Source organism: Helicoverpa armigera, chromosome 15, assembly GCF_030705265.1.
Source record: "Helicoverpa armigera isolate CAAS_96S chromosome 15, ASM3070526v1, whole genome shotgun sequence".
Taxonomy (NCBI): Eukaryota; Metazoa; Arthropoda; class Insecta; order Lepidoptera; family Noctuidae; genus Helicoverpa; species Helicoverpa armigera.
In genome coordinates this window covers 7,856,841-7,870,627 of record NC_087134.1, presented here as the reverse complement: position 1 = coordinate 7,870,627, position 13,787 = coordinate 7,856,841, and the positions used below count along the sequence as shown (strand labels likewise).

The window sequence follows — 13,787 nt, the reverse complement described above, 5'->3', positions numbered from 1 at the left end:
ATGCTGAAATACAAACACGAACTCTAAAAATCGGAACGCACCCCAAAATGACAGCAATACTGTCAACGTGACAGAAGATAGCAGCGTTCCAGCTCACTCAACTAAATGATACGCCCCTTTTCATTCGGGCTAATTTTCTCATGCTTTTTAGAATAAACTTTTGATTTCTCTCTATATTTAGGGTCTAGCAAAAGTCCTAGATATTTTACATCATCATCATCAGCCTATCGCAGTCCAATGCTGGACATAGGCCTAGATATTTTTACATATGTATAAAAAATCGTAAGTCGTACAATCAGCTGTCTCAAAAATTGTCGCTGAACCGTGGCGAAGCGGAAATCGTAGCATTCGCAGAGGTTGCTATATATAAAGTTAATTATATTTGAATATTCTTTAAATTATTTATCAATCATAAAAACTATTACCTTTATAAATTCATGCATTATAATTGAAAAATTAAAGTGAATTTCATGTGTTATAGTTGTAATTTTGACTATTTCCATTTCAGCCTGCATTCTGAAATCTATTCCGATTCAGTTTATATTCGTAAAATTAATCCTTTCATTTTACTATTCATTTGGCATATATTTCTGAATATATTATGTTAGATAAATATTAATGGAAGTCATTTTGTTTTTATTTGGCTTCTGTTTTTATTCTTAAAATTGGATTCTACTTTTGAATTTTCTAGTTTTCAGACACGTTCACTGCGGACATAACCATAGACAGCGATCGAACGAATAAGTCACTTCCTGTTCTACCGCAACGAGTCGCGAGCGGAGAACTTCGACTACCACGGGCCTCTATCTATTCGTCAGCCATAGTTATAAGAATTTAGTGAAACATGTCTCTCATCTCCGCCCGTATCGCCGGCTCAGTAGCCAGGCGTTTGCCTAATGCTGCTTCGCAGGTAACTATCTTTTTGAGCATAAGCACGACGTGTGTCAGAAGCTGTAACATGAAAATTCTACCCGGTTATCATGTCTCGCGGAATGTCCATGGGTTAGGAATCATTTATGAATTCCATCGTTCTTACTGATTTTTAGTTCCTTGCATAGCTATGGATTCCGTTATATGATCATTCCAGGCAATATTTTCATAAAGACAGCTTATTACATTATTCTGTTGTGTATGATCGGTGTTATGTAATACTGGGCGATTCGATTTTCAGGACCTCAAAAATATGAAATTAGTGAAATAAAGTAGATAATGTTTAGTGAATAGCGACTAAGAGTGCACCTGTGTCGGTTTAGTGCGTAGATGTAATGTGAAATGTGTTGATGTTGGTTATGTCGGTCGGCAGGTATCGAAGGTCGCGGGTGTCGCGGCGCCCGCCGCTGCTGTTGCCTCGCGCAACTTCCACGCGACTCCCACCCAGAAGGCCGCCGAAATCTCCACTATTTTGGAGGAAAGGATCCTGGGTTCCGCTCCCAAGGTTAGTTTTAGTGTTACATAAACCTTATCAATTAGTATCAGTTGAACGAATGTACGACGATTGAGCAGCACAGATTTATGAATTAATATGAACAGGGCAAGATGATGTCCTTCTGTGAATATGATATTGATCCATGACCTATTTCTATTACAGTTCATTCACATAGATCCAAGTGCAACCTAACATAAATGACATAATAGGGACTGCATTATGGCAACTGTCAATTTATGTTCTTTAACCAAAAATATTTTTACCAGTTTCAATAATTTTGTATTCTAGAACATAGGAATTTTAAATTCCAAAAAGGTCATCTACCTTTTGACTTTAGAGATCTTTTAATCAATCTGGAAATAGTCCTAACTGGTATGAATCCAAATAGTATTATGACAAAAATATTTAGAAAGATGTGAAGGATTGCATGGATTTGTTCATAATTTTGTATTCCTTATTTCCAAATAGGCTGATTTGGAAGAGACTGGCCGCGTATTGAGCATTGGAGATGGTATCGCCCGTGTCTATGGTCTCAAGAACATCCAGGCCGAGGAGATGGTGGAATTCTCCTCTGGTCTTAAGGTTTGTATATTTTTTCATTAGAATTAAAAGAGATAGGCTACATGTTTTCTTCAGATACTGCAAGACATTTATAATCATTGTCTTGTAATTATGCATTTTTTAACATGAATTTATACAGTGGTTTTTATAATGCATAATATCTATTATATTATCACCATAAAAAATCTTTAATTATGTAATACTCTAACAAGCAGATATAAAAAGAGGTGCAGCCCAATCAAACATTCTCATATTCTAATGAACAATAAGTCCAACTGGAATTTAATATTGTCATTACATAAAATTTATCAATAAGCTGTAACTTCAGATTTTTTTATCATCTCAACAATTTGTTATCTTTAGAATCTAATTCAAGTCATCACTTGCAACAGCTTGTTAAATTTTAAGATCAATTCTCAAATGTTTATTAAAAAATGTTCCAGCTAAGTTCCTTTTACGAATTTGCGACATTTACCGCAATCTTCGACTAACCCCCTTCTCTTATATAGGGTATGGCCCTTAACTTGGAGCCTGACAACGTCGGTGTGGTAGTATTCGGTAACGACAGACACATCAAGGAGGGTGACATCGTCAAGCGTACCGGCGCCATCGTGGACGTGCCCGTCGGTGAACAGCTGCTGGGTCGCGTAGTGGACGCTCTGGGTAACGCCATCGACGGCAAGGGCCCCGTTGACACCAAGAGCCGTATGCGTGTCGGTATCAAGGCTCCCGGTATCATCCCCCGTGTGTCTGTGCGCGAGCCTATGCAGACTGGTGAGTTGCTCTTCTATTTCTCTACAGAATTTTGAAAAAAAAATGTTATCTTTTGAGTTCATTCTAATGTACAATATTTTAGATCTAGCAGTTCTAGTAACTGCAATGTGATGCATATCAAAATGATTACGTAATAAAGTCACCGAAAATACGCGCTTGTCGTATACTAGATTCTCACTGAAGAAGTTTCTGCAAAATCTCCAAAAAAGATTATAATATCTCCAAAAATACGCAGGTATCAAGGCCGTCGACTCCCTGGTACCCATCGGTCGTGGACAGCGTGAGCTGATCATTGGTGACCGTCAGACCGGCAAGACTGCCCTGGCCATCGACACCATCATCAACCAGCAGCGTTTCAACAAGGGAGACGACGAGAAGAAGAAGCTGTACTGCATCTACGTCGCTATCGGACAGAAGAGGTCCACCGTCGCCCAGATCGTGAAGAGGTTGACTGATGCTGGTAAGAAGGGTTTTCGTAATTTTCAGTACCCAAGCTACATAAAAAACTGGGTGTAATTTCGCCAGTGTGGAGAAACTGATTAGAAATTAAATTATTTTGATGAAAAAATATGATAACTGAATTAAAATGATCTCTTCAACTACAATCATATATGTTTCAAAAATATCATATATATGTAGCAACAATCCTTATGCCATTATGTAACAAATACATACTAGTCACTTGTACCAGCATACCAAGTTACTAACGCACCAAACTCGTAGGTGCCATCAACTACACCATCATCGTGTCTGCCACGGCCTCCGACGCCGCTCCCTTGCAGTACCTCGCCCCCTACTCGGGCTGCGCCATGGGAGAGTTCTTCCGTGACAACGGCAAGCACGCCCTCATCATCTATGATGACTTGTCCAAGCAGGCCGTCGCCTACCGTCAGGTCAGTTCATATCCTTCAATTGAGGAGGCATTGTACAGGAAATTGCCACCGAAGTTTGAAGAATTGAGAGCTCTCAACAATCACTCTTTGTATTCTCTCAACAATAGCACTTGTAATCAATAAAATTAGCTTTTGGTAGTAAAAATATAAAAATTAACTCCACGCGACGTTTTCGTAAGTTACGTAAACTAATGACAATTGGTTACAATTTTGTAGATGTCTCTGCTGCTGCGTCGTCCCCCCGGTCGTGAGGCCTACCCCGGTGATGTGTTCTACCTCCACTCTCGTCTGCTCGAGCGTGCCGCTAAGATGTAAGTACCGTCATTAACATCACCTAACAAAGAACCTAATTGTATAAACTTAACTCATTTAAAATCAATCGAATTATCTTGTAAATGTAACTTTTGCGATTACGAAACATTATTATCTCCATGTTCCATATTTATCTCCAGGTCCGACAAGATGGGTGGTGGTTCCCTGACCGCCCTGCCCGTCATCGAGACCCAGGCTGGTGACGTGTCCGCCTACATTCCTACCAACGTGATTTCCATCACTGACGGCCAGATCTTCTTGGAGACTGAGCTGTTCTACAAGGGTATCCGCCCCGCCATCAACGTCGGTCTGTCTGTGTCCCGTGTAGGATCTGCTGCCCAGACCAAGGCCATGAAGCAGGTATGGCACAACATTGATATCTGAATTTCATTTTATGCCAGTTTTAATGGAACATATAACTTCGAAATTTAAATAAAAAACCTGAATGCAGTTTATCTAATGTTTGTTTTTCTTATACCAGGTGGCCGGTTCCATGAAGCTGGAGTTGGCCCAGTACCGTGAGGTCGCTGCCTTCGCCCAGTTCGGTTCCGACTTGGACGCCGCTACCCAGCAACTGCTGAACCGTGGTATGCGTCTGACTGAGCTGCTGAAGCAGGGACAATACGTGCCCATGGCCATTGAGGAACAGGTAATATATTCCGCATTCATTACAACACTAACAAACACCATTATGTTATTTACATATTTAGTACGATTTTCAAATGTACGATGTTAATTATGGACATTGATTGACAGGTCGCCATCATCTACTGTGGTGTCCGTGGTCACCTCGACAAACTTGACCCCAGCAAGATCACCGCTTTCGAGAAGGAGTTCACCCAGCACATCAAGACCAGCCACCAGGGTCTGTTGGCCACCATCGCCAAGGACGGTCAGATCACCCCCGAGTCTGACGCTTCACTCAAGAAGATCGTATCAGACTTCTTGGCTACCTTCACCCAGGCTGCCTCGCGCTAAACGTCTAGCTTTTACGAACTCTGGCTTTGACAAGAGATTGTGAGTCGCATTTAGGAAACTACATCTGATCCCTTGGTAGCGCAGTCTCGTGTCAAACACCACTGTATGTTAACGGCCGGCTCATGGAAGCATTCCTATCAGCTATTGTCTCGTCTCGGGATGCTTCCATTAGCGGCATAGTAGTAGTTGTCATTCGTATGGACTGTATTGAATGTTGATACAATCATGGAATGTATTTATCTCGTACGTCAGGAGTGGTTATATATTATTAAATATTCGTAAAATTAGTATTACGTTTTAATTATTTCTGCCTCTTTTCCCAAAACTTCCAAGCACACTAGTATGTAAGGGTGCGTCTACACGGTGCATATAGCTGGAGCAAGTTACCATGCGGAAATGGCAAGAGCACGCGGGTAGGTATTTTGCTTTGGTATAATGCATGTAACCTGCGCATGTGCCTCAACATGCGCAAGCTACTTGCACCGAATAGGTGAACCCTAAAGAACAACATGCCAAGTGGCTGCACTGCCAAATCATAGATTTAGGATCCCACTGGGAATTCTACTGGCGCATCCACACATGCCGCCGGGTTTCAGACCGCCTTGCCGCTGAATGCAGGCCGCCGGCTTTGCGTATTTCCCTTTCCGTGTTCAACTGGCGACACCGGTCTCGCGAAATCCACACGCTTTTGTTTTACTACGGAATCCTACGATCCCGTGTTCAATTCGCGTCAACACGCTTTCGAAGACTCATACAGTCAAGTCAAAAATGTGTTCATTTCAACTGCACACGATTTTGTTAAACCTTACCCAGCACCACTTGATCGCAAAGTCGTGCTCAGTTGACGCGAATTGAACACGGGATCGTAGGATTCCGTAGTAAAACAAAAGCGTGTGGATTTCGCGAGACCGGTGTCGCCAGTTGAACACGGAAAGGGAAATACGCGCCGGCTTTACCGGCGGTTGCCGGCGGTAAAGCAACAACAATACCACTCCGTATCGAAGCCGCAAGCAAACTGCCGCCGGCAACCAAAAGCCGCGCGTGCCGCGGCTGAGATGCGGCAAACGCCGGCGGCACGGCCGCCTGCCGTGCCGCCGGGCATGTGTGGATGCACCATACTAATATAAATGTGAAAGTATGCGAGAATGTATGGATGTATGTTTGTTATTCTTTCACGCAAAAACGGCTGGACCGATTTGGTTGAAATTTGGCATGTAGATAGGTGATACCCTGGATTACATTGGCTACTTTTAATCAACACACCACGCAGGCGAAGCCGCGAGCGGTAGCTAGTTTTCTATACGTACACGCACTGTTCAAGAGGCCAATCTGCATAAGCTTCCATAGTGATCCACCGATACTGACACCGTAGCTACACGGCGAAAAACCGTGTGTGTACAAGAGACCTAACGATCGTTTGCGATGCCGATTGGTCTGCCATTTTGGTCTATACGGTAGTTTGCTCTACAATTATATTGCAATCGTAAATGATTTGCAGACAATATGATTAATTGTATTGAATCACAGAAAAGGATAAAAACGTTTATTTCAAAGAAAAAATAGCGGAATACCACATACGCTTCAATCGTGATTGGGGGCAGGATTCCGCTATTGACTGAGATCCAATCCCGACTCAATTACGATTGAAGCGTATGTGGCATTCCACTATTTTTTCTTTATAATCATTTTCTGTCATTCAATAATGAATCATTTCGTCTGCAAATGATTTACAATTGCAATATGATTGTAGAGCAAACTACCGTATAGACCAAAATCACCAAAATAGCAGACCAATCGCAAACCAATCGAATGTCGTTGGAATACGATTGGTCTTATATTAGTAGCAGAATGCCCGATATGGTTAAAATTGTATGCGATTCAATTTCTGTTCAATTTTTTATTATTTAACTGAGGAGAATCGGGCCACAGTTGGATGTCGCTTTAGTGCTGACTTGACGACTATGCTACGGGACCTGGAAAGTATAGGTACTAGGTAGAGGCATCTTTGAGTAATCGGTGATAATTGAGAACCTCCTCCTTTTTAGGAAGTCGGTTAAAATAAAGCCGCAATAAAGTAGCTGTGCGAGGGAGATGCGCAGCGCGAACTGCGCTCCACACATATCTACACCACCTGCGACCATCTATAGCACACCTCGATCAATAACAAGGAACCACCCCCACTCCAAAATTCAGCTATAGAGGTTCCAGAACTTCCAGAACTTACTGCAGTATCGATTTACTTACATATAGGTGGTATATAGGCACATATTTACATACAAGTTTTTGAACGACAAACTACGTCAAGATCATCTTTCGATAGTCAAAACTATGTTTTAACAAGAAGAATTTGCTGTATTTGTATAATATTTACCAAACTGTGATAATCTCGAATTATAAGAAGTGTTCCATGATGATCGCGTTGTAAATATACAAAATTTTATTCAATTTGATTTGATAGAATTTCTGGACGACTCTCGAAGTATTGATTTATCCGTCAGATTTGACAGATTTTCACACGTTTGTTTGCACACTAGTTGCCGCACTGTGAAAATTGAAAATATATTCCTTATTTCCTCAATTTCATCTCTAATTGTGGTTTTGAGTGACAAATTGTTTGTCCTAGTAAACTATACAAATAATTTAGTGCCAGTTTCACTTATAATTGATCTATATATTTGTTCAGAGTAAAGTTATAAGTAAACATGGAATTTTTCGAAAAGGCACATGTTTCTAAAAAACAAAGTTCGAAAAGAGATAGTAAGTCAGAAGAGATGGTAAAGAAGCAACTGAAGCAAATGCTAGAGGGCTATAAGAAGAGCGACAATGAGCTTATTAAGCATAGCAGTGACGCAGTAGAGTCGCACAGGCGCACTGAGGATTCTGCGTCTGTTAGCGGGTTTTCTGACCTTGATCTCACAAGCTCCGGGGGCGAGGAAGACCTTTGTCGGCCAAGTACTTCTAAATCAGTAAATATGACATCCAACACGGACTTCAGTGATGATCAGTCTAAACTATCAGAGTCAAATCAAGACAGTGACGAGAATGTAGATGAATTTTATCAGAGCTCTGATGGCAACAACAAAGCTGCATCTGAAAGTGCGCCAAGCATTGAATCTGTATCAGAAAATATGGAGCTAAGTGACTCAAGCATAGATATGTCATTGTTGGAGGGCTTGCAGGTAACATCATCAGAGTCAAACTCTGATGACAATGAAATCTTTGACCCTGATGGTGCTTTAGCATCCAAAATACTTGATAAATTAATCAAGAGGGAAATCAAAAAACAAGACAAAGGGGGAATAAAGAGAAAATCAGAAGAAGACCCACAAAAGAAAAAATCTCTGAAGGAAGATGTACAAACCAAAAAAGATCTTGAAGATCAAGATAGTGACAGTAATGTTGTTACTTTTAAAGATCTTAACATTATGGATGATGACGATGGAGATGAAAATATATCAGACAGTAATACAGCACAGAATACTGCAAGTGCCACTGAATCATCTCCATTTGTTTCAATAACTGTAAAGGACATGCCTGAACAGAAGCTCAGTGACATCGTAGATGACTACAAGCATCCTACAGTCAAACAAATACAAGATATTGTCCACACCGCAAATTATACCGATTTATTCTCCACCGATGTAGACATGGCTGTTGACGACACAGCCAGCTTAATACCGAAACAGGAGATGAAGACGTTGAAGAACTAAAAGATGACGATGATGATGCTGATGAATCTACAGAAACTGTTTGCAAGGTTTCTAGCAGTGCTGATGATGACACCACTCTGGTGACAGAAATAGACATGGAAAATGACCTAGAAGAAGAATCAGTTAAGCCGATCAGAGTATACTCTGGCAGAAATTGTTACATTCTTGTTCTGAAACATCCAGCAGAGCTGTATATCAACGGCAAACTCAAAGTGAAACCTATTGGAGGCACAGTTGAAGTTTTTGGGCATATTTTGAAGGAAGAGGTAGATCTTTATGCCCCTAACAATAATTTTGCTCAATGCTTGAGAACCATTGAAACTCCAAATAATTATTACGGAATGTTCCGGAAGCTGACTTCAGAAGGCTTGTTAGTGCGACATGCTGAAGAAATTGTCACCACTTTGGGATTATATGATGGTGTTATTAGTCTGTCAAAACTGAATGATCTGAAGATGGAATTTGTTGAGAACAATGCCAACATGGACTTGTTCAAGTGCAATCAGTCACATGCCAGTCTCAGGGCCATTTCAGCTGAACTTGGCTGCAGTTTCATGCTGAGGCAACCATGGAGATACTTTGAAGAAAATGAATCTTGGGATCAGGCGATTAACTGTGGATTTGGTAAGTTTAACCATTTTATATCATTCTACAGTATGTCGCTACTATTTCCAAAATATTCAAATAATTCAAAACACAATTTTTTATTATTCCAGAAAAGAACAGCAGGGGAATTGTGTGCGGTGGCAAAGGATTGGGCAAGTCCACTTTCCTGAGATACTTCATAAACCGTATGCTGGCCAACGGACCAGTTTTGGTCATTGACTTGGACCCAGGACAGCCGGAGTTCACAGTGGCAGGAAATGTGTCTGTCACTATAGTTGACAAGCCACTCCTTGGCCCCAATTATACACATTTGAAGAAACCTGAAATGTATGTATCTCTTAAATTGTAAACAAAATAAACTAGTGGACATATTTGTTATAGGTACTTAAGTTGAGCTCCAAGAGTTTATAATAAACACTAACACCAAGTTTAACCAATGTCTTTATTTCCAGGACGCTGAACATTGGCATGATCAGCACGATGGACAACGTTGATCGCTTTGTCTCTGCGATCAATAAGGTGTTTATGCACTGTCTCTCTCATGGGGAATACAGCTCCATGCCCTGGATCATCAACACAATGGGCATGTGCACACAGATGGGACTCAAGTTCCTCCTGCTGACTATCATGAAGGCACAACCAACCTTCTTGCTGCAAATAGACAGCAAGGTCGCTAAAAAACGCTTTGACACCCACCTGAAACCAGAAGCAGTGCGAGAAATGTTTGGAAACTATCAACATGAACGCTTCTTCAGGAATGTTGAGATCCCTAAGTTGGATTATACTTTCATCCTAACTAAACATGTTGAGGGCGCAGATAAACATAACACGGCATGTTCACCGAAGGAACTCAGATATTTGAACTTCTTGGCGTACTTCGGCGAACTGATAAATATTCACAAGGGAGCCCTGCTATTGGCGATAAGGCCGTACGAGTAAGTATCGATAAATTATAACAGAAATTACATTACAGTGACTCTGAACTTAGCCCATTGACTAAGCAGTTATTCTCAAAAACGACTGTTCAGTGCAGCCTAATATGACATTCGCCATAACATGTTATGCCGGGCAAACTATACAGACTTTCAACCTTATCACATTAGTGGAAGGTTAATGTTGGTAAAATTTTACAGATTCGGGCAGGTTGACCAGGGGCCCGATTCTCCTAATTTTACTTAAGCGACATACGATTCACGTTCGACTCGGTTCGACTGAGGTCCAATCCCGACTCGATTACGATTGAAGCGTATGTGGTCATTCCGCTATTTTTTCTTTGAAATAAAGGTTTTTATCCTTTTCTGTCATTCAATAATGAATCATTTTGTCTGCAAATGATTTACGATTGCAATATGATTGTAGAGCAAACTACCGTATAGTATAGACCAAAATCACCAAAATAGCAGACCAATCGCAAACCAATCGAATCTCGTTGGAAGACGATTGGTCTTATATTAGTAGCAGAATGCCCGATATGGTTAAAACTGCTATTGCGATCATATTGCGATTCGATTTCTATTCGATTTTGACATTATTAACTTAGGAGAATCGGGCCCCTGCTGGCATCTGTACATAGTTTATTTTAAATTCAGGCCCTAACTTACCCTGTTTCTTTCAGCTAGTGTGCTGGGTCTGGATCTGGATTCCAGACTGTTGCATAAAGTGGTATCGTATATCGTCAGAAAGTACCAACTGGAGTATTTTTTTTAACACGCTTTTATAAGCTTATTTTTTTAAACTCGGATCTCGTTGGGCCCTCAATTATTCAGTAATGCCTGAGTAGGGTAGATTTGATTTTGTTACGATTTGGTCGGAACACCAATACTTGCTCTCAGTTAAAGAATTAATTAAATTGTTAACTGTAATATAAAAAATATATGTTTTAACCCATATGTATAGTAATAGACATAAAACGTGGTATTAAAACTACCGAATTTAGAACCAGGCCTAGAGCATTAACTTTGTTCGACGGTAGTTTAGACTTATTATAGTACTACAACAGGTAGGTACTATTTAAGACCCCTTTTGTAATATATTAGAATTTTTCACTTTATGCAAGAGTCTGGATTGAGGACCCAAGTTATTCAGAGTGATAGTTTTCCCGAGTATGAAATATAGTCACTAGAAGGCCTACACTATATTATAGTATTCGCTTATATGTAGTAAAAACGATATTCAAATATCCCACAGTATTTGCATAAGTTACTCACACTGCCCGCTGTTACACCCGTGTCTTGTGAAAACTATTTTGCGCTCCCCGATGAAGTCTTCGCTACATGGGCTATTTAACACTGAAAGATTCTTTCGAATCGGCTTTATGGTTCCTGAGATTACCTCATTCAGTCAAAGTCAGTACCTAGTTCAAAACTACCTCATAAATAGTAGTGTATGTAGATTCATAATAGTAGCCAGTTTTAATAGTATCTTGAGTACCTAATAGTTTACAATAGTAGGCAACACCAAGTCAGACACACGCACGGTCACGTATGTGAGACCGCCTAGAGCACTCGACTGCATCACCTGCGTGGGTGTGAGCGAGAAACAATATTTACCATTAGCCTGCTCGATAAATGCCTCCATCTGTTTCGTCGATTTCACGATCCGGTGCTATTTCCGGCAACACTAGATGCTGGTTGAGTCTCGAGTAGTCTGCCGTCAACTGCCGTGGCTCCCCGTAGCTTATCGCTTATGATTCATTGTCCACCTTGGCCTACAAGTCATTGGAAAATATCACGCATTCGTGGAATTTCAGATATAAGTGCATTCTTGTAGTATTGCACGGAAAACTGATGCTTGTTCTTGGGCAGTAAAATAGGATGTTTCACAGTTACACATCTAAGCCAAAGTTTATATAACCGGTCATAAACTACAGTCATGCTATGTAACAAAAATAAATGGACGGGGTAGCGCATTTCATGGGATTTTCCATTCTTATATTTTGATTATTTCATTTGGTGGATTGTTATGAATGACATGTTCGATTATCACAATAACTGTGCCACAATTATGAGTAATAAGATAATGTTTGTCCGGGAATTGAGTGATTCACGCGAAGGCTAACAATGGCTCGTTAATCAATCAGCGGCTCAGTTATCATTTCAGGTTCTATGAAAGTCTTGTAATTTTAGAGCTGAGCTGGAATATTGTCTTGTTTCATATGACAATGTTTATCGCTACATAAAAGTTCTTAGTATTGTAATGCACTAGCCTTCATCCATTTGTAACGCTACGTCATCTCTCTACCAAGAGCAACAAGTGGCTTACCGGCATTATAGGTATACATAGTGTTTACAAGTAAACAAACTTCATGTATGTGTATAGGGAACTAGCTTTAGCATTGGAATCATCACTAAAGTATGTTTTTCTTGTTCTAGGCTAAGCTTGTCGGACTTGAACGTAATAACGAACGTGAAAGTAGAAAATGAAGCAGTACTGAAGGTGATTAACGGAAAAATAGTAGCGCTTTGTCAACTCGGTACAGCTGATAAGGGGAAAGTGTTTACTCTGGATGATAACACAGTGTTATGCCATGGAAACGGTAACTTACGCTTTTTTAACAAAATAGTAATCAAAATTATTTTCAAAACTGGATCAAATAATTGTAACTTTTGGCAAGTCATAATAACGTTTTATAAACATCAGGAAAATAGATATACATGAATTGACCATAATATTTATATTTCAATATAATAAATGGGGTTGTCCCCTTAATTTGAGAATAAAGATTTGATTTGAATAAAGTAGCTAACAATTTATCACTGAAGTAGGTGCAATGTTCTATAAGCAAACAAATTCTCAACAATCAAAATATGCAGTTTACTCATATAGAATATAATGTAATTTCAAACAAATATCATATGAGGTATGCATATAAATATAATTAATATCGTAAAATGTGTTATCAATAAGTGTAATAAAGTGCTGATTAAATATGATAACTAAGAAACGTGACATACTCAAGCAGTTACTGTAATATGTATTTGTACAGGTTTGGTCCGCGGCGTGGACTTCGAGAGGGAGACGCTGTACATATTGACCCCGGCGCTGGTGGAGCACCTGTGCGTGGTGGACACGCTCCTGTACGCAGACTGGGCGCCCGAGCTGCGCGGCCCCGAGCGCCAGCTGCCCGACGGCATGGCTGTCCCCTACCGCAGCCCCGCTAACTACATGCAGAAGCAGTTTATGCAGGCGCCGCGACGTCGGTTCAACCCGCTACAACTACTTAAAATGTCAAGGAATACCTAAATTGAAACTTTCAATGTTATTGGTTAATAAATTTGTAATTGGAATAAATCCAAAATAATATATCTTAAATTATATTAAAGGAAATCTAATAATTATTTTGTTGTTAATTATATTTGACGATAATTTTGTACTTACAAGACTAATGAAACATAACATAAATGATCATATTAACTTAAATATCCCCCATTCTAAACACCTTTGCTTTATAAATGCTGCATTAAAATTTTATAAAAAGTCAAAAAGAGTCTAGTTAAGAATTGTTGACATGGGGTTCCTTTATTACTA

At 40.0% G+C, this 13,787-nt stretch overlaps 2 protein-coding genes across 2 annotated transcripts; both read left to right on the top strand.

Moving 5' to 3' along the window:
* Positions 1-741: 741 nt before the first annotated feature.
* Positions 742-5,232, top strand: LOC110378315 (ATP synthase subunit alpha, mitochondrial). Its single transcript, XM_021337525.3, has 10 exons — positions 742-910; positions 1,304-1,435; positions 1,895-2,008; positions 2,497-2,761; positions 2,997-3,221; positions 3,485-3,654; positions 3,871-3,965; positions 4,107-4,326; positions 4,448-4,615; positions 4,723-5,232. Exons 1-10 carry the CDS (start codon positions 845-847, stop codon positions 4,942-4,944), a joined length of 1,677 nt encoding a protein of 558 aa, XP_021193200.1. The 5' UTR covers positions 742-844; the 3' UTR covers positions 4,945-5,232.
* A 2,206-nt stretch (positions 5,233-7,438) lies between these two features.
* Positions 7,439-13,597, top strand: LOC110378337 (polynucleotide 5'-hydroxyl-kinase NOL9). The gene is given in 6 exon segments (XM_021337549.3): positions 7,439-8,648; positions 8,651-9,278; positions 9,371-9,587; positions 9,713-10,195; positions 12,632-12,795; positions 13,246-13,597. Coding segments are annotated over 6 exon segments (2,751 nt in total). The 5' UTR covers positions 7,439-7,646; the 3' UTR covers positions 13,503-13,597.
* Positions 13,598-13,787: the final 190 nt, after the last annotated feature.

What these genes read in the sequence shown, in the direction of transcription:
- LOC110378315 (XM_021337525.3), top strand. Translation starts at nt 845, where the DNA reads ATGTCTCTCATCTCCGCCCGTATCGCCGGCTCAGTAGCCAGGCGTTTG. An exon ending in AGGCCGTCGCCTACCGTCAG is followed by an intron (nt 3,655 to 3,870) that starts GTCAGTTCATAT and finishes ACAATTTTGTAG; the next exon opens with ATGTCTCTGCTGCTGCGTCG. An exon ending in CTCGAGCGTGCCGCTAAGAT is followed by an intron (nt 3,966 to 4,106) that starts GTAAGTACCGTC and finishes ATTTATCTCCAG; the next exon opens with GTCCGACAAGATGGGTGGTG.